General features: G+C 39.9%; 1 protein-coding gene across 11 annotated transcripts in view; it reads left to right on the forward strand.

Annotated features, from left to right (window-relative positions):
* The window catches only part of REPS2 (RALBP1 associated Eps domain containing 2), a 441,759-nt gene that overhangs the window by 257,713 nt on the left and 165,591 nt on the right, over positions 1-18,455 (forward strand). For 10 of the 11 annotated variants that reach the window (XR_011319311.1, XR_011319312.1, XM_069757315.1 and 7 more), the window contains 5 exons: positions 2,006-2,148; positions 8,744-8,820; positions 11,162-11,239; positions 13,744-13,810; positions 14,350-14,418. Coding sequence is in view for 9 of the 11 variants with exons in the window: in XM_069757315.1 (XP_069613416.1) it covers positions 2,006-2,148; positions 8,744-8,820; positions 11,162-11,239; positions 13,744-13,810; positions 14,350-14,418 (434 nt within the window). In the remaining 2 variants the exon portion in view is untranslated. The remainder of the gene's footprint in view (positions 1-2,005; positions 2,149-8,743; positions 8,821-11,161; positions 11,240-13,743; positions 13,811-14,349; positions 14,419-18,455) is intronic. The other variant, XM_069757322.1, reaches the window with a different exon arrangement.

Below are 18,455 nucleotides of genomic sequence, written 5' to 3' on the forward strand. Positions count from 1 at the left end.
ACAATCACAATTAGATCAATTTGCCCCATACAGTATCATGTTATCAGCAGCACAACTACAGTTTACACTGGCAATGTGCTTCGAGAACAAGGATTTCTGTTCCCACATAAACAATCCAATCACTCAATGAATAGACAGCATTTTGCTTGTTTGGTATAACACACCCCTTAGTCCCCCATATATTATAATGTGCACCTCAGTCCTCCATATAGTATAATACATTCCTCAGTCCTCTATATAATATAACACACTCCTCATAGTCCTCCATAAGGTATAATACACTCCTCAGTCCTCCATATAATATAATACACTCCTCAGTCCTCCATATAGTATAATACACTCCTCAGTCCTCCATATAGTATAATAATAATAATATTTTTTATTTATATAGCGCCAACATATTCCGCAACACTTTACAATTAAGCGGGGAGTATAATACACTCCCCATAGTCCTCCATATAATAAAATACACTGCTCAGTCCTCCATATAGTATAATACACTCCTCATAGTCCTCCATATATTAAAATACACCCATCAGTCCTCCATATAGTATAATAATGCACTCTTCATAGTGCTCCATATAGTATAATGCACCACCATAGTCATCCATGTAGTACAATTCACTTCCCATAGTATAATGCACCCCATAGTTCTTCATATAGTATAATGTATTCCCCATAGTCCTTGATACAGTATAATGCAGCCCACATATAGTATAATGATGCCACTCCGGAGTATAGTGCAGCCAACCCACAGAATATATTGTAGTTCGGAGTATAATGCAACCCCCCAGAGAATATAATGCAGCTCCCTCATATAGTATAATGCAGCCCCTACATATATAATATATGGAACCCCCTTCATAGAGCATAATGCAGCCCCCCATAGAATATAATGTAGCCCCTCCATAGAATACAATGCAGCCCTCCTCATATAGTATAATGCAGCTCCCCATAGAATATAACGTAGCCCCCTCATAGAGTATGATGCAACCACCCCTCATAGAATATAATAAATGTAATACATAGAATACATTTAGTATAGAATATAATACAGCCTACCTTCCCATAGAATATAATGTAGCCCCATAAAAAAGCATGATGCAATGCTCCCTCATAGAATGTAATACAGCCCCCCATAGAATATAATACAACCCCCCATAGAATGTAATACAGCCCACCATAGAATGTAATACAGCCCACCATAGAATGTAATACAGCCCACCATAGAATGTAATACAGGCCCCCATAGAATATAATACAACCCCCCATAGAATGTAATACAGCCCACCATAGAATGTAATACAGCCCACCATAGAATGTAATACAGACCCCAATAGAATATAATACAGACCCCCATAGAATGTAATACAGCCCCCCATAGAATGTAATACAGCCCCCCATAGAATATGATGTAGCGCCCCCCTCCAATAGCCCCACAATCCAGTTATCACTGATTGATATATTTAAAAAATATATACAATCGTTACTTCTCCTCGTGCCCCGCGCTGCTCCTGGCTCCAGTCTCAGCAGCTGCAGTCTGCCCGGCACACAGCAGGTGCACGATGATATGACGTCATCGCGCACCCGCAGTGTCAGAGGCAGAGTGGGGAATGATGGGAGAGGGGGCGTCAGCTCTCTCCTCCATCATTGCATTCAACTGACGCCGTTATAGTTGAGTACATCGGCGCTGGCGGGGGGGGAGTCGTCCCAGTGGCAGAGCAGAGCGTGCAGGGATCGAGTGGCATTTGCCAGAAGTGCCCGATGGCCAGTCCGGCCCTGATTACTAGTAGTCTGCTTCTAAAAATCTGGTGTGATATATCCATAGGGTAACTGAACAGGACGAAACATGGTGTCAGTAATGTGATCCCGACTTGATTTTTATATTATCTAGTTATTAAATCCTGGCATTCAGTTAGCACTGTCCAGATGAGTAAATGGGATAATCATGTTTTTGCCTGTGTGATTTTTTTTAATCATTTTCTTCTGCTTTGTTCTCTTTCAGGGATCTTAGTGATGTTGACTGTGACGGTGCTTTGACATTGGCAGAATTTTTTGCAGCCTTTCACCTTATTGTTGCTAGGAAAAATGGATACGATTTACCAGATACACTTCCTAAAACCTTGTTATCTGAAATAGTTAAGCCAAGTGAGTGATTTTTTTCCCTGAAAATTCTTTTGGAATTTGCACTTTATTCATCTTCTATCTTGTATAATGCAATATTAAATATATACTGTAGATTTCCATTTTGGTTCCTTGCTTAGGGATATAAATGAAAAGGGTGTGTTTTTTAAATAATTACTGTCTTTTAAAATGGTTATTATAAATCAACATTACTAGCAAAAATACAAAACTTTGAAATATGCTGTATATCTTGTTTTAGAAAAATATCCATGTGTCATTTTTCTCTCCCCTCTTTCTCCTGCACAGATTTTTACTCTCAAAAACTGCTCTAATCTGTCTTCAGTTCTGTCTTCAGTGAGGAGTCAAATTACATCTACAATTACATCTGAGGCAGAGAGACACACAGAGAAACTGCTACAGCTTCCAGTATATAGACCAGTGTTTCCCAAACTCTTGTCCTCAGAGTCCCCAACATGTCATGTTTTCAAAATTTCCTTAGTATTGCACAGGTGAAAGAACATGTGGAAGTTTCTGATGATTAATAATTCCATCACCTGTGCAATACTAAGGAAATCCTGAAATCATCTCTTGGGGGTCATGAGAACTGGAAACATTGGTCTAGAGCCTGAAACTTGTAAAAATTGCAGACTGCAAGTCATATAATAGCCAGAAATAGTCTCATTCCTCATGTGCACACATGATAATGTCGTTTAAAAAGACATCTAAAATCAAAGCTACACTTTAAGCATTGGTACATTCCATAATGTCCATTTAGGTCAAATGTCATAAAGTTGTATGTACCACAAAATGATACCAATTAAAATGTCATGGAGCCTTCACAACAGTGATGATGATGTCTATAAAGCACTGTGAAATATCAGCAATTGAAAAAAATAAATAAGTACACTGATTTGCTGGATAACAAAGAGGACATAGTAGACTTGAACATTTCCACACACGAGATTTGGGATTAAAAGAAGTAAGCTTTATTTAGGAATTCAAATAAAACACACAGAACAAAAAATAGATGTGTTACTACTGCTGCGCTTTGGGCAACACCTTCGCTGTCGCTAAAAAAATTACATATGCATTGGCTTAAAATAACAAGGCACTCCAATGCAATTGGATAAAGTAAAAAAATATTTTGGTAAATCATTTCCTGGAAATAAAGAGACAGCTATTACCCTCTAATGGATTAATAGCGTAACAAGTATAAGATATAGAAATGTAAAGACACAAATATTTTACTGTGCTATAATATTCGATTGGTTAATATGGTTGAGATCATATGGAATAAAAGGATTTTGAACATCCAAAAAATGTCTGTCCCTATTAAGTACGGTAGTTTGATCTCATGGTTGTATAATATGTTTTATTCGTTGAAGGAGAAAACGTTAACTGTTTAGAAATGGATATGACATAACAGTATATCTATCTATCTATCTATCTATCTATCTAACTGTCTAAGGGTCACTTCCGTCTGTCTGTCTTTCTGTCTGTCTTTCTGACTGTCTGTAACGGGAATTCCACGTCGCGACCAATCAGTGACGAGCACCGTCCGGCTGCGAATTTGCCCCTTCCTACTCTCCGTCAGTGCCCCTCCATACTCCCCTCCAGTCAGCGCTCACACAGGGTTAATGGCTGCGTTACACCGCGTTATGCCGTGGTGTAACGCAGACCGTTAACACTGCTATTAACCCTGTGTGACCAACTTTTTACTATTAATGTTGCCTACGCAGCATCAATAGTAAAAAGATCCCGATTCTAACGCATCGGGTATTCTAGAATATGTATCTAGTTTATTTATGAAGTTTTCAGAATAATGCAATTTATACACAGGATTCGGCCGGCCGGGCGCGACCAATTAGCGAAGCGTGGTTCAAATTCTGCGCCAATTCGCGGCCGGACTGCGCTTGCCGCTGATTGTTCGCAGCCGGCCAGGCGTGACTAATCAGTGAAGCCAGGGCCTGCTCCAGGTTTTTGAGGGCCCCGGGCGAAAGAGTCTCAGTGAGCCCCCCTCTTTAACACATACCACGATTCATGATGCACAGATACAGCAGAGAAATATACCACAGCCAAGTAGCATATAACACAGCCCACGTAGCATATAGCACAGCCACATAGCATATAGCACAGGCCACGTAGTATATAGCACAGGCCACATAGTTTATAACACAGCCCACGTAGCATATAGCACAGCCCACATAGCATATAACACAGCCACGTAGTATATAACACAGCCCACGTAGTATATATATAGCACAGCCACGTAGTATATAGCACAGCCGCGTAGTATATAACAGCCACGTAGTATATTGTCCAGCCACATATATTGCACAGCTACGTAGTATATAGCACAGCCCACGTAGTATATAATACAGCTACATAGTATATAGCACAGCCCACGTAGTATATAGCACAGCTCACATAGTATATAACACAGCCACATAGTATATAGCACAGCCCACGTGATATATAGCACAGCCACGTAATATATTGCCCAGCCACGTATATTGTGCAGCTACGTAGTATATAGCACAGCACACGTAGTATATAACACAGCCACGTAGTATATAGCATAGCCCACATAGTATATAGCACAGCCCATGTAATATATAGCACAGCTCACACAGTATATATCACAGCCACGTAGTATATTGCCCAGCCACATAATATATTGCACAGCCACATAGTATATAGCACAGCCCACAAAGTAAATAGCACAGCTCACGCAGTATATAACACAGCCACGTAGTATATTGCCCAGCCACGTAATATATTGCACAGCCACATAGTATATAGCGCAGCCCACATAGTATATAGCACAGCCATGCAGTATATAGCACAGCCCATGTAGTATATAGCATAGCCCACGTAGTATATAGCACAGTCCACGTAGTATATAACGCAGTCCACGTAGTATATAGCACAGCCACATAGTATATTGCCCAGCCACGTATATTGCACAGCTACGTAGTATATAGCACAGCCCATGTAGTACATAACACAGCCACGAAGTATATAGCACAGCCCATGTAGTATATAGCACAGCCACGAAGTATATTGCCCAGCCACGTATATTGCACAGCTACGTAGTATATAGCACAGCCCACATTGTATATAACAGCCACATAGTATATAACACAGCCACATAGTATATAACACAGCCCACATAGTATATAGCACAGCCCACGCAGTATATAACACAGCCACGTAGTATATTGCCCAGCCACGTAATATATTGCACAGCTACGTAGTATATATAGTGCAGCCCACGTAATATATAGCGCAGCCCACGTAGTATATAGCAGAGATGTAGTATATAACACAGCCCACGCAGTATATAACACAGCCCACGTAATATATAGCACAGCCCACGTATATAGTAATGTGGGCACCATATCCCTGTTAAAAAAAAGAATTAAAATAAAAAATAGTTATATACTCACCTTCCGGCGGCCCCCGGATCCAGGCGAGGCGATGCTCCTTGCGACGCTCTGGTCCCAAGAATACATTGCGGTCTCGCGAGATGATGACGTAGCGGTCTCGCGAGACCGCTACATCATCATCTTGCGAGACCGCAATGCATGGCCCAGAGCGTCGCGAGGAGCAGGAAAGGCGCCGGAAGGTGAGAATATAATGATTTTTTATTTTTTTTATTATTTTTAACATTAGATCTTTTTACTATTGATGCTGCATAGGCAGCATCAATAGTAAAAAGTTGGTCACACAGGGTTAATAGCAGCGTTAACGGACTGGGTCACACCGCGGCATAACGCGGTGTAATGCAGCCATTAACCCTGTGTGACTGGAGGGGAGTATAGAGGGGGCACTGACGGAGAGAAGGAAGGGGCAAATTCGCGGCCGTACTGTGCCCGTCGCTGATTGGTCGCGACGTGGGATTCCCGTTACAGTCAGAAAGACAGACAGACGGAAGTGACCCTTAGTCAATTATACAGATAGATGTCTCCTTTTAGAAGTATTTTAATATGTGTTCACTGCTTCTTTTTTTAGAAATGTTCACTATTGCAGGAGGACTTTGTAAAAGTCTTCGGAAGATTCATTGATCTTGACTTTTTAAAAAGTCGCTTCATTTTTGCACAAATGGATTAATTTTATGTGTGCCTGAAAATTTTGAGCTAAACAGGTTAAAAGCAAAAAGTTTGATTTTGTGCAAAATTTGTTTAAAGAATTTACTACCCAAAAAAAATTGAACAAAAAAACAAAAACAAATGATTAATCAGGCCATATGGCCTGAAGGCTTAAAACAGCCGTGTCTTTTAAGGAGTTACTGCTGAAATTCTTTATTTCAGTCACACCTTGATGCTTTATTTCAAAATTATTGTGGCAGTGTACATTTCCTTTATTTTTTTTAAATAATTCTAGATCCAATTATTACATCTTTAAGGCTCATGGTTTATAGAAATGGGATATTGAACAGTTAAATTCTGTCCTTTTAAGTCTCTGGACTTCCTCTGTCGATTAGTTCTGTTAGGCAGTTGTTGGGTCGATGTCATATACATAATGCAAGCAACATACTGGCACTCAAAAGTCTTCATTTTGGATTGTATTGACACAATATCAATATAATATGTACTTAGTTACATAGGTTGAAAGTAGACCTAGGTCCATCAAGTTCCACCTTTCTCCAATTGGATATGTTGACAACTCCTTTAGGGCAGTCCCACACGTCCAGATAATTCCGGTACCGGAAAAATCGGTACCGGAATTATCCGTGTCCTTGTGCCTGTGCGTTTCTGTGGCACATCAGTGTGGCACACGGGCGGCACACGTGTGCCGCCCTTGTGCCCACTGGGTACCACACGCACCGTGCAGGAGACAGCGCTAAAGTTTAGCGCTGTCCCCTGCATCTGGTGCTGAAGCCGCGATTCATATCTTCTCTGCAGCAGCGTTTGTGGAAAGAAGATATGAATAATCCTTTTTTTTTTGTTTCTCGTGTTTAAAATAAAGGTCCATGTCCCCACCCCCCTCCCACCCCCTGTGCGCCCGCCCGCTGTTCTTAAAATACTCACCCGGCTCCCTCGCTGGCTGGCGCTGCTTCCTGTCCTCGCCGCACCTTCTACTGCATGAGCGGTCACGTGGGGCCGCCGATTACAGCCATGAATATGCGGCTCCACCTCCCATAGGGGTGGAACCGCATATTCATCACTGTAAATGAGCGGCCCCGCGCATAGTAACCCGATGTTTACCCTGGTTACCATTGTAAAAGTTAAAAAAAAAAACAGTACATACTTACATTCCGGTGTCTGTCCCCCGGCGTCAGCTTCCTGCACTGACTGTGTCAGCGCCGGCCGGCCGTAAAGCAGAGCACAGCGGTGACGTCATGATGTCACCGCTGTGCTCTGCATTACGGCCGGCCGGCGCTGACACAGTGCAGGGAAGCTGACGGTGCGGGACAGACACCGGAATGTAAGTATGTACTGTTTGTTTTTTTTAACTTTTACAATGGTAACCAGGGTAATCATCGGGTTACTAAGTGCGGCCCTGCGCTTAGTAACCCGATGTTTACCCTGGTTACCCGGGGACTTCGGCATCGTTGGTCGCTGGAGAGCTGTCTGTGTGACAGCTCTCCAGCGACCACACAACGACGAAACAGCGACGCTGCAGAGATCGGCATCGTTGTCTATATCGCTGCAGCGTCGCTAAATGTGACGGTACCTTTAGTCTACATCAGTCAGAATGAAGCTGTCATAGACTTGCAGTCAGAGCTTGTGACCATTACCTCTGATATCAGGTCTATACTATATGAACTATATGAAGTTACAGTCACAAGTTGGCACCACGAGACTGAAGCGGCATCGGTAATAGATGAAGATGGTGTCTGGAAAGTTCAGGGAACTTAGATTAGTAGCACCACTCTGACGCTGAAATAAAAAAAGGAAAAAAAAAACACTGGAGTGGTGCTTTAGCATTTGGACGAAACCTATCGTGGTCTAGAGTAAAAAGCATCTAGTGCTGACTTGTCTAGATCCTGCTGTATTCCTTGGGTATCTTCCTATCCAACACAAGGACTGGGTAATCATACTGAAAAGAGCAGTCTGACATGCAGCCTATCCTTTAGATTTTAACTGGGACATTCACCTTCTATAACGTCCCCCATATGTCTTCTGTTATGGAGGCCAATCAACTTGGGTTGACTCTAGTGCCTTTGTGATGTTAGCTGGCTATGTCTACACTTTGTATACCAAAGTGCTTTTAACAATCTCCTCCAATAAGAACACTTGTTGGCAGGATTGAAATAATAGGTAAAATAACATAGTGCCACAACACCTAAAATGTAGGGGTACTGTGACTGGTACACTGAAGACTTTCTCATCCCCTACTGAAATTGCAGTACTTGACACAGCTCGTGACCAGTTGTGTTGCTGTTTAATAAAAAACAAAGGAGCCACGGCCATTTTCACTATGAGAATTGGTGTACTCAAATTGATCACACGCTGATGGCTTGATGTTTATTTGCTATCCTATCAATTCATATTGTGGAAAAATGGTACATAATATTAGAATTGGAAAACTAATATAGGATTATTTAAAAGAAAACTTCAGTAAGTTTCTATGATAAGAAATATAATAAATCAATTTATTATTCATTTCACAGCACCTGTGAATCCTGGCACAGATGGTGTACATGAAGGATACCGTGGAACAAACACAGCGTGCTCAGCCAGGAAGGAGGTACGAAATTATTGATTCACACAAACCTAGGTCTTCACACAGGGAAGATGTAAGTTGCAAGTCAGATCATGAACTGCCTCAGAAAGTATTTAGGAATGAGAAGCAATTATTTTAACTCCTTTCATGACCTTGCAATTTTTCTTTTGTTTGCGCTTCAGTTTTTTTGTTCCTCTTCTTCCAAGAACCTTTCCTTCAATATAGCCATATGAGGGCTTGTTGTTTTGCAGGACAAGTTGTACTTTTCAATGACTCAATTCATTTTACCATATAATGTACTGGACAATGGCAACAAAATTCCAAGGGACTTGAAATTGCAAAAAAAAGTGTAATTCCACAATTGTTTTTTAATTACCATGTTCATAATATAGTAAAACTGATCTGGCAATATGATTTTTCAGGTCAGTACGAGTACAATGATATCAAACATGTATAGTTTTTTTTTATTTAAGTGGTGAAAAAAAATTCTGACATTTTTAAGGAAACAAATTTTAACTTATGTCGCCATTTTCCGAGACTGGTAGCGTTTTCATTTTTCGTGATCTTTGGCAGGGTGAGAGCTTATTTTTTGTGACTTGGATTTTTATTGATACCTTTTTGGGGTAAATACAATGTTTTGATCGCCTCTTATTGCATTTTATTGCAATGTTGTGGCCGGCAAAGAATGTAATTCTGGCGTTTTTTTTTTCTCGTTACGCTGTTTACCAATCAGATTCATTTTTTAAAATGTTTTTAGAGATTGGACATTTCTGAACCTGGCGATAACAGATATGTGTTTTGCTTTTTCTTAATTATTTTATTTTAAATGGGGCAAAAGGAGGTGATTTAAACTTTAACGTATTTTTTTTTTCATATTTTTTTAAAACTTTTTTCTTTTTACTGACTTCAATAGTCACTTTATGAAACTTGAAGCTGCGATCATCTATATAGCAGAAATATAGATCTATAAATGCTGGTTATGGACTGGTGTCTACAATAGATTTATAGTGACAGGCACAATGGTCTTTTTTAGACCCCCGGCTATGATAATAACCTATCACGATCACATGATAGAGAGGCCGATAGGCGGGATTAATGACTTGCTTCCGGCCAGTGTGTGTCAGTGATGGACAGCAGGATAAAAGAGGTTAACAGCCACAATTGGAGTGTTAAAGGCACTTGATGGCTGATTAAATCAACCATCAAGTGCGGGGAAAGATGTGGGCTCAGTGTGCGAGTCCACATCAAAGACAGGAACATGCCCTTTGACGTAAATATACGTCAAAGGTCATGAAGAGGTTAAAACCTGGATGCAACTTCCCCATTACATTTCTGGCGCATATGCTAAACATATCTGTAGTGTCCTATGTACGACAGAGAATTATTATAGCATTTGTTGCATGTGTTCTTTAAGCGTACTAAATAGTGTAGTTAACTGCAATATTCAAGATACGGTGCATCAAAAAAAGTATTTTTGAGTTTGATCAGAACTTATAGGTCCCCATTATGCAATAGATGAAAAATGACTCGACCTTCTGCTTTCAATAGGACGATCAGACCATCTGATATTAAAGGAGTCCTCTGTTCCTTTCCCAACACATAATGTCGGCAACAGAATGATCGGGTCATTGGGATTTCAATAACCAATGCTTTTATTTTCAGGGTAGATACACCTCTGCTAAAGGAGACTGACAACAGCTTTCTCCTTTCTTCCCATGGATTGATAGGGTAGCAAGAAGATATAGTTGTCTGCTGAACAAAGGTTTGGCCAATAGCTATCTCATGTAGTAGCCAGCTTTAGGATTTGTTCACATGTCTGTCCAGTAATCATCCATTAAAATGCATCCAGCAGCAATCCATTCATAGAAAAGTTGTGCAGACACAACTTTTTGTCCGGCTTAAAAAGACTGATTTTAACTGAATTTTTTTTAAAGATTAAAGTCTATGAAAAATGAATCTGTTAAATAGCCATCCCTTTTTCTTTTAGTTGAAAAGGATTTGTTTTTTGCTTAATGGATCATAGAGTCATAGAATGTTAGATTTGGAAGGGACCTCAAGGATCATCATGTCCGACCCCCTGCCCAATGCAGGATTCATAAAACCATCTTAGGCCGCTTTCACACTTGCATTTATTTCTGGTACCGAAAAAAACAATGTCTGACCTTATGTAGTTTTGATGTGGTTATGTGACTTTTTTAGTACTATCTATTAGTATGATAAATATGTGTAAATTATAATGCTGCTCTGCCCTGCTTTTCCTGTTAGAAATCTTTGGATCATCCCCTTGTGGCCTTGTTTGCATAGATTAAATCTTGAATTTTCACATCTAACATTTCCCTGGTGTCTGATTCTCTCTTCCAACCAGCTTGAGACTGTCTGTGAAGATCCTGCTAACTCAGAGCCCCTGATCCTCTTTGATGTGGAAACCAGTAACAACAAGCCAGTCAGTAATAATTGATGTTTTTATGTTTTTGTACTCCTACAGTAGACATCAATGCTTATTACATGAATGCATGGCACATTTCAAAGACCTCACTCAGCACAACCCCTGTTACATTTACAATCTTTCCATGCGACATGTGCTTTTATGGCTTCCATTGCTAGCAATCTACAGTACCTGTATAGAGAAGGCTGGTACAAGTCCAAATGTTCTCATTCCAGTTTACACTGTGATGGAATTTATTTTTGTCTGCATCAGTGACCTTAGTTCAGAACTAAGATGGAAACTTTAGATTATTTTTTCCTAGTGGGTAGATGTTGGTTACACACTAATTAGCTGTGTCTCTGTATTCACGGATCATTGAATTAAATCCTTTGGTTTTCACAATGAGGTTTTTGTAGTATAACTAGATTAGTATTTCAGCTTTAAAAGCATAAGGACATTGTGGTCTGTATAATTATGTGAAAGAAATGACAAAGATTTGTTTAAAATTTCTAGGAATGCATGCTGTTGTGTGATGAAAAATATGTACACAAAAGCGTAGATGGAGATGAGCGAATCCGAACTTAAAAGTTTGGGGTTCATACCAAACAGCTAGTATCCGGTGCTAAACGCTGAACACAGACTTCTGTCGCAACAAAGTAAAATTTTTAAAATTTCCCTCTTTAATATGCTAGGTTAAAATGTAAATGGTATTATGGATAGGTAGAAGCATTTAGGAACCACAGCCACTTTGTCATGCAGTGGCAGACAATGTAAAGTTACAGAGTGGGGTGCTGATGCGTATAGAGCATAAAACTTGCCAATGCTCTGCAGAGTTCCAAACCTCTTCGGACATTAATATCAGCACAAAACCTGTGCCCCCCATAGCTGCATGGCATGGGTTTCCATGGCCAAGCCTTACGTCATCAAGCTTCATGACAAGCCTCAGATAGAATAGTGGAAGGCACTGCATGATGAAGCCTGACAAATCATGCTTCTCTATCTGGCAGTCTGATAGTTGAGTTTGGGTTTAGCAAAGGACAGAAGAATGTTACCTGCTTGACTGCATATTGCCAACTATAAAATTTAGTGGCATCGGGATACTGCTATAGAGGTGATTTTCAGTGGTTGACCTAGGCGATTTAGTTCCAGTGAAACGAAATCTCAATGTTTCAGCATACCAAAACATTTTGGACATTTGTATGCTACCAACTTTATGAGAACAGTTTTGGAGGATCCTTTACTGCGCCAGAATGACTGTGTAACAGTGCACAAAGCAAAAGGCATAGTTGGGTGAGATTGCTGTGGAAGATGTGACTGGTTCATGCAGATCACTGACCCCAAACCCTTCAAATACTTCTGGAATGGACTAGACACCCGGCCCTCTCTTACAACTTTAGTGCTTGACCTCACAAATGCTCTTCTGGAAGACTGGGCAAAAATTCTCACATAGGCACTCTAAAATCTTTTAAGGTATGTTTCCACGTTCAGGAAACGCTGCGTGTTTGACGTTGCGTAGAGCCGCAGCGTCAAACACGCAGTGCATAGATGTTACAGCATAGTGGAGGGGATTTCATGAAATCCCGTCTCCACTATGCATTAAAAGACGCATGCGGCAGACCCGCAGAAACGGACATACAGCACGTCTTTTCAGAACGCAGCATGTCTTTACAATGCTCAGACAACGCATGAACAACACAGGTGACCTGCCAATGACCTCAGGTGCAGATTTGGTGCCGATTTTACCTGCGTAAAATCATGACCAAATCCTGATGCAATCCTCAACGTGGACACATACCCTTAGAAAGCCTTGTCAGAATAATGGAACCAGTTTTAGTTGCAAAAGGGGGACCAAATCCATATTTACGCTAAGGATTTAGAATGAGATACCTCTGTGTTAGTCTTGATGGCTGTAACAGTTTTTTTAGTTTGCAAAATATTTCATTACATTTTCCAAATAACAGTTTTCTTTGGTTATGTAGTCATATTTAAACACAAGACAGTCCAATCTAAAGCTGTGAATGGGAAACAACCAAAAAATTAACAAATTTAAGCACTGCCTCAACTAGGTGATAGGAATATTTGTAGAAAGGCATTCGTAATTAAATCATCAAAGTTCTTTTTTTACCCCAGTTCTCATGAAGAGATACCAAGTTCAACAATAAACTCAAAAGATAAGAATTATAAAAAAGAAGTGAATGTAGTGTATGAACACACAACTCATATAATTTACATTACACATTAAAACCTGGGTAGCCAAATCATAAGGCATAAAACTTAACCAAAACCAAAGACAGACTTTGAAGGGAAAACATACCATAACTATAGGTACATTTTTTGTTATGGGTTTAAGTGGCCGCAAAATTTGAAGTAATTACTCATTGTCACCACAAAATAAGAAATATTTCCTCTGTGCAAATTCACCCTAAATATCTTACTCTTTCTACAATAAAATGCCAATTGGGAGTGCAGCAGTTATTATGGATCTATGTCATGTAAAATATAATTTTTCTTTTAACAATTAGAAGACCACCACAGAAGTACCAACCAGTCAAAATGCATTAAAGGAAAACTTGGTGAAGGACTCAGAAGGTATATTATTGTTTTGGTTCTTCATTTATGGAAACCATTGTTTCTTTTGTTACCATTTTATATTCTCAGCTCCAGGCTTATATTGCATTCTTTAGTTCCTCCAGAATAGCTCCCTGCTATAATTTTTGTTTTTAAAAACATAAGAACAGAAAATTGTAGAGCATAACTTTTTTTATTTATTGTCCTCTTCTCTCTGGGAGAAACATGAGATTATGTGATCTATACCTTAAGATGTTGCATGGTTGTAATATTGTAATACTAAAAAGTGAATTTGTATATACACGGAAGTTTAGACCTCTGTACTTTTAATGACAGAAAAACAGAGATATTCCATAAATTATGTAATCCAACATGTACCAAATGTAGAAATTCCAGCAGAAATAGACATGGAATCCTTGATAATCTACAAAATGTGACTATATAAATGTGCTTATGGCGCCAACTATAGAATATTCTTAGAACAGTTTTCTGTGCATTAGACGGACAGCATATATTTCCTGCATAAATAAATAACATTTTACTATTTTCTTTAAATCCAGCTTTAAAAGAAAACTCAAAAATTCATCTTGGACCAATTGAGACAAAAAAGTTCCAGTCCTTCAAAACAGGTAATCTGAAAGAAAACTGATAAGTCTGTTATATACAGCTCTGGCAAAAATTAAGAGACCATCACATCAAAACCCTGTCATGAGCAGCTCAATCTCCAGACCTGAACCCCATTGAAAACCTCGGGAATGTAATCAAGAGGATGATGGATATTCACAAGCCATCAAACAAAGAAGAACTGCTTACATTTTTTGTGTCAGAAGCAATGTGAAAGACTGGTGGAAAGCATGCCAAGATGCATGAAAGCTGTGATTAAAAATCATGGTTATTCCACAAAATATTGATTTCTGAACTCTTCCTGAGTTAAAACATTAGTATTGTTGTCTCTAAATGATTATAAACTTGTTTCCTTTGCATTATTTGAGGTCTGAAAGCACTGTTTTTTTCAATTTTGACCATTTCTCCTTTTCAGAAAAAAAATACAAAATTTATTGCTTGGAACTTCAGAGACATGTTGTCAGAAGTTTATAGAATAAATGAACAATTTACATTTTACTCAAAAATATACCTATAAAGAGAAAAATCAGAATAACTGAACATTTTGCAGTGGTCTCTTAATTTTTGCCAGAACTGAATGTTTTCTCAGAACTATTTAGTAACAAGACATACATTTTGTTTTAACCCCTTCATGACCCAGCCTATTTTGACCTTAATGACCTGGCCGTTTTTTGCAATTCTGACCAGTGTCCATTTATGAGGTAATAACTCAGGAACGCTTCAACGAATCCTAGCGGTTCTGAGAATGTTTTTTCATGACATATTGGGCTTCATGATAGTGGTAAATTTAGGTCAATAATTTTTGTGATTATTTGTGAAAAAAATGGAAATTTGGCTAAAATTTAGAAAATTTTGCAATTTTCAAATTTTGAATTTTTATTCTGTTAAACGAGAGAGTTATGTGACACAAAATAGTTAATAAATAACATTACCCACATGTCTACTTTACATCAGCGCAATTTTGGAAACAAAATTTGTTTTTGCTTGGAAGTTATAAGGGTTAAAAGTTGACCAGCGATTTCTCATTTTTACAGCAAAATTTACAAAACCATTTTTTTAGGGACCACTTCATATTTGAAGTCAGTTTGAGGGGTCTATATAGCTGAAAATACCCAAAAGTGACACCATTCTAAAAACTGCACCCCTCAAGGTGCTCAAAACCACATTCAAGAAGTTTATTAACCCTTCAGGTGCTTCACAGCAGCAGAAGCAACATGGAAGGAACAAAATGAACATTTAACTTTTTAGTCACAAAAATGATCTTTTAGCAACAATTTTTTTATTTTCCCAAGGGTAAAAAGAGAAACTGGACACCAAAAGTTATTGTACAATTTGTCCTGAGTACGCCGATACCCCATATGTGGGGGGAACTATTGTTTGGGCGCACGACAGGGCTCGGAAGGGAAGGAGCGCCATTTGACTTTTTCAATGAAAAATTGGCTCCAATATTTAGTGGACACCATGTCGCGTTTGGAGAGCCGCTGTCTGCCTAAACATTGGAGCTCCCCCACAAGTGACCCCATTTTCGAAACTAGACCCCCCAAGGAACTTATCTAGATGCATAGTGAGCACTTTGAACCCCCAAGTGCTTCACAAATTAATCCGTAAAAATGAAAAATTACTTTTTTTTCACAAAACATTTCTTTTAGCCTCAATTTTTTCATTTCCACATGGGCAACAGGATAAAATGGATCCTAAAATGTGTTGGGCAATTTCTCCTGAGTATACCGATACCTCGTTTGTGCACACAGCAAGGCTCGGAAGGGAAGGAGCGCCATTTGACTTTTGAATGAAAAATTAGCTCCAATCGTTAGTGGACACCATGTCGCGTTTGGAGAGCCCCTGTGTGCCTAAACATTGGAGCTCCCCCACATGTGACCCCATTTTGGAAACTAGACCCCCCAAGAAACTTATCTAGATGCATAGTGAGCACATTGAACCCCCAGGTGCTTCACAAATTGATCTGTAACAATGAAAAAGTACTTTTTTTTCACAAAACATTTATTTTGGCCTCAATTTGTTCATTTCCACATGGGCAACAGGATAAAATGGATCCTAAAATTTATTGGGCAATTTCTCCTGAGTACAGTGATACCTCATATGTGGGGGTAAACCACTGTTTGGGCACACGGCCGGGCTTGGAAGGGAAGGAGCGCCATTTGACTTTTTGAATGAAAAATTAGCTCCAATCGTTAGCGGACACCATGTCGCATTTGGAGAGCCCCTGTGTGCCTAAACATTTGAGCTCCCCCACAACTGACCCCATTTTGAAAACTAGACCCCCCAAGTAACTTATCTAGATATGTGGTGAGCACTTTGAACCCCCAAGTGTTTCACAGAAGTTTGCAACGCAGAGCCATGAAAATAAAAAAATAATTTTTCTTTCCTCAAAATGATGTTTTAGCAAGCAATTTTTTATTTTCACAAGGGTAACAGGAGAAATTGGACCCCAATAGTTGTTGCCCAGTTTGCACTGAGTATGCTGGTACCCCATATGTGGGGGTAAACCACTGTTTGGGCACACGTCGGGGCTCGGAAGGGAAGTAGTGATGCTTTGAAATACAGACTTTGATGGAATGGTCTGCGGGCGTCATGTTGCATTTGCAGAGCCCCTGATGTGTCTAAACAGTAGAAACCCCCCACAAGTGACCCCATTTTGGAAACTAAACTCCCCAAGGAACGTATCTAGATATGTGGTGAGCACTTTGAACCCCCAAGTGCTTCACATAAGTTTACAATGCAGAGCCATGAAAATAAAAAAATAATTTTTCTTTCCTCAAAATGATGTTTTAGCAAGCAATTTTTTATTTTCACAAGGGTAACAGGAGAAATTGGTCCCCAGTAGTTGTTGCCCAGTTTGTCCTGAGTACGCTGATACCCCATATGTGGGGGTAAACTATTGATTGGGCACACGTCGGGGCTCGGAAAGGAAGTAGTGGCGTTTTGAAATGCAGACTTTGATGGAATGGTCTGCGGGCATCACGTTGCATTTGCAGAGTCCCTGATGTGCCTAAACAGTAAACCCACCCCCCCACAAGTAAGCCTATTTTGGAAACTAGACCCCCAAAGGAACTTATCTAGATATGTGGTGAGCACTTTGAACCCCCAAGTGCTTCACAGAAGTTTATAACGCAGAGCCGTGAAAATAAAAAAATAATTTTTCTTTCCTCAAAAATGATGTTTTAGCAAGCAGTTTTTTATTTTCACAAGGGTAGCAGGAGAAATTGGACCTCAATAGTTGTTGCCCAGTTTGTCCTGAGTATGCTGGTACCCCATATGTAGGGGTAAACCACTGTTTTGGCGCACGTCGGGGCTCGGAAGGGAGGGAGCACCATTTGACTTTTTGAACACAAGATTGGCTGGAATCAATGGTGGCGCCATGTTGCGTTTGGAGACCCCTGATGTGCCTAAACAGTGGAAACCCCTCAATTCTAACTCCAACACTAACCCCAACACACCCCTAACCCTAATCTCAACTCTAGCCATAACCCTAATTACAACCCTAACCCCAACACACCCCTAACCACAGCCCTAACCCCAACACACCCCTAACCCTAATCCCAACCCTAAACATAATCCTAACCCTAATCCAAACCCTAACCCCAACACACCCCTAACCACAACCCTAACCCCAACACACCCCTAACCATAACCCTAACCAAAAGCCTAATCTTAACCCTATTTCCAACCCTAGCCCTAATTCCAACCCTAACTCTAATTCCAACCCTAACCCTAAGGCTATGTGCCCACGTTGCGGATTTGTGTGAGATTTTTCCGCAACATTTTTGAAAAATCCGCGGGTAAAAGGCACTGCGTTTTACCTGCGGATTTACTGTGGATTTCCAGTGTTTTTTGTGCAGATTTCACCTGCGGATTCCTATTGAGGAACAGGTGTAAAATGCTGCGGAATCCGCACAAAGAATTGACATACTGCGGAAAATACAACACAGCGTTCCCGCGCGGTATTTTCCGCACCATGGGCACAGCGAATTTGGTTTTCCATAGGTTTACATGGAACTGTAAAGCTGATGGAAAACTGCTA

Source organism: Ranitomeya imitator, chromosome 3, assembly GCF_032444005.1.
Source record: "Ranitomeya imitator isolate aRanImi1 chromosome 3, aRanImi1.pri, whole genome shotgun sequence".
In the NCBI taxonomy this organism is placed as follows: domain Eukaryota; kingdom Metazoa; phylum Chordata; class Amphibia; order Anura; family Dendrobatidae; genus Ranitomeya; species Ranitomeya imitator.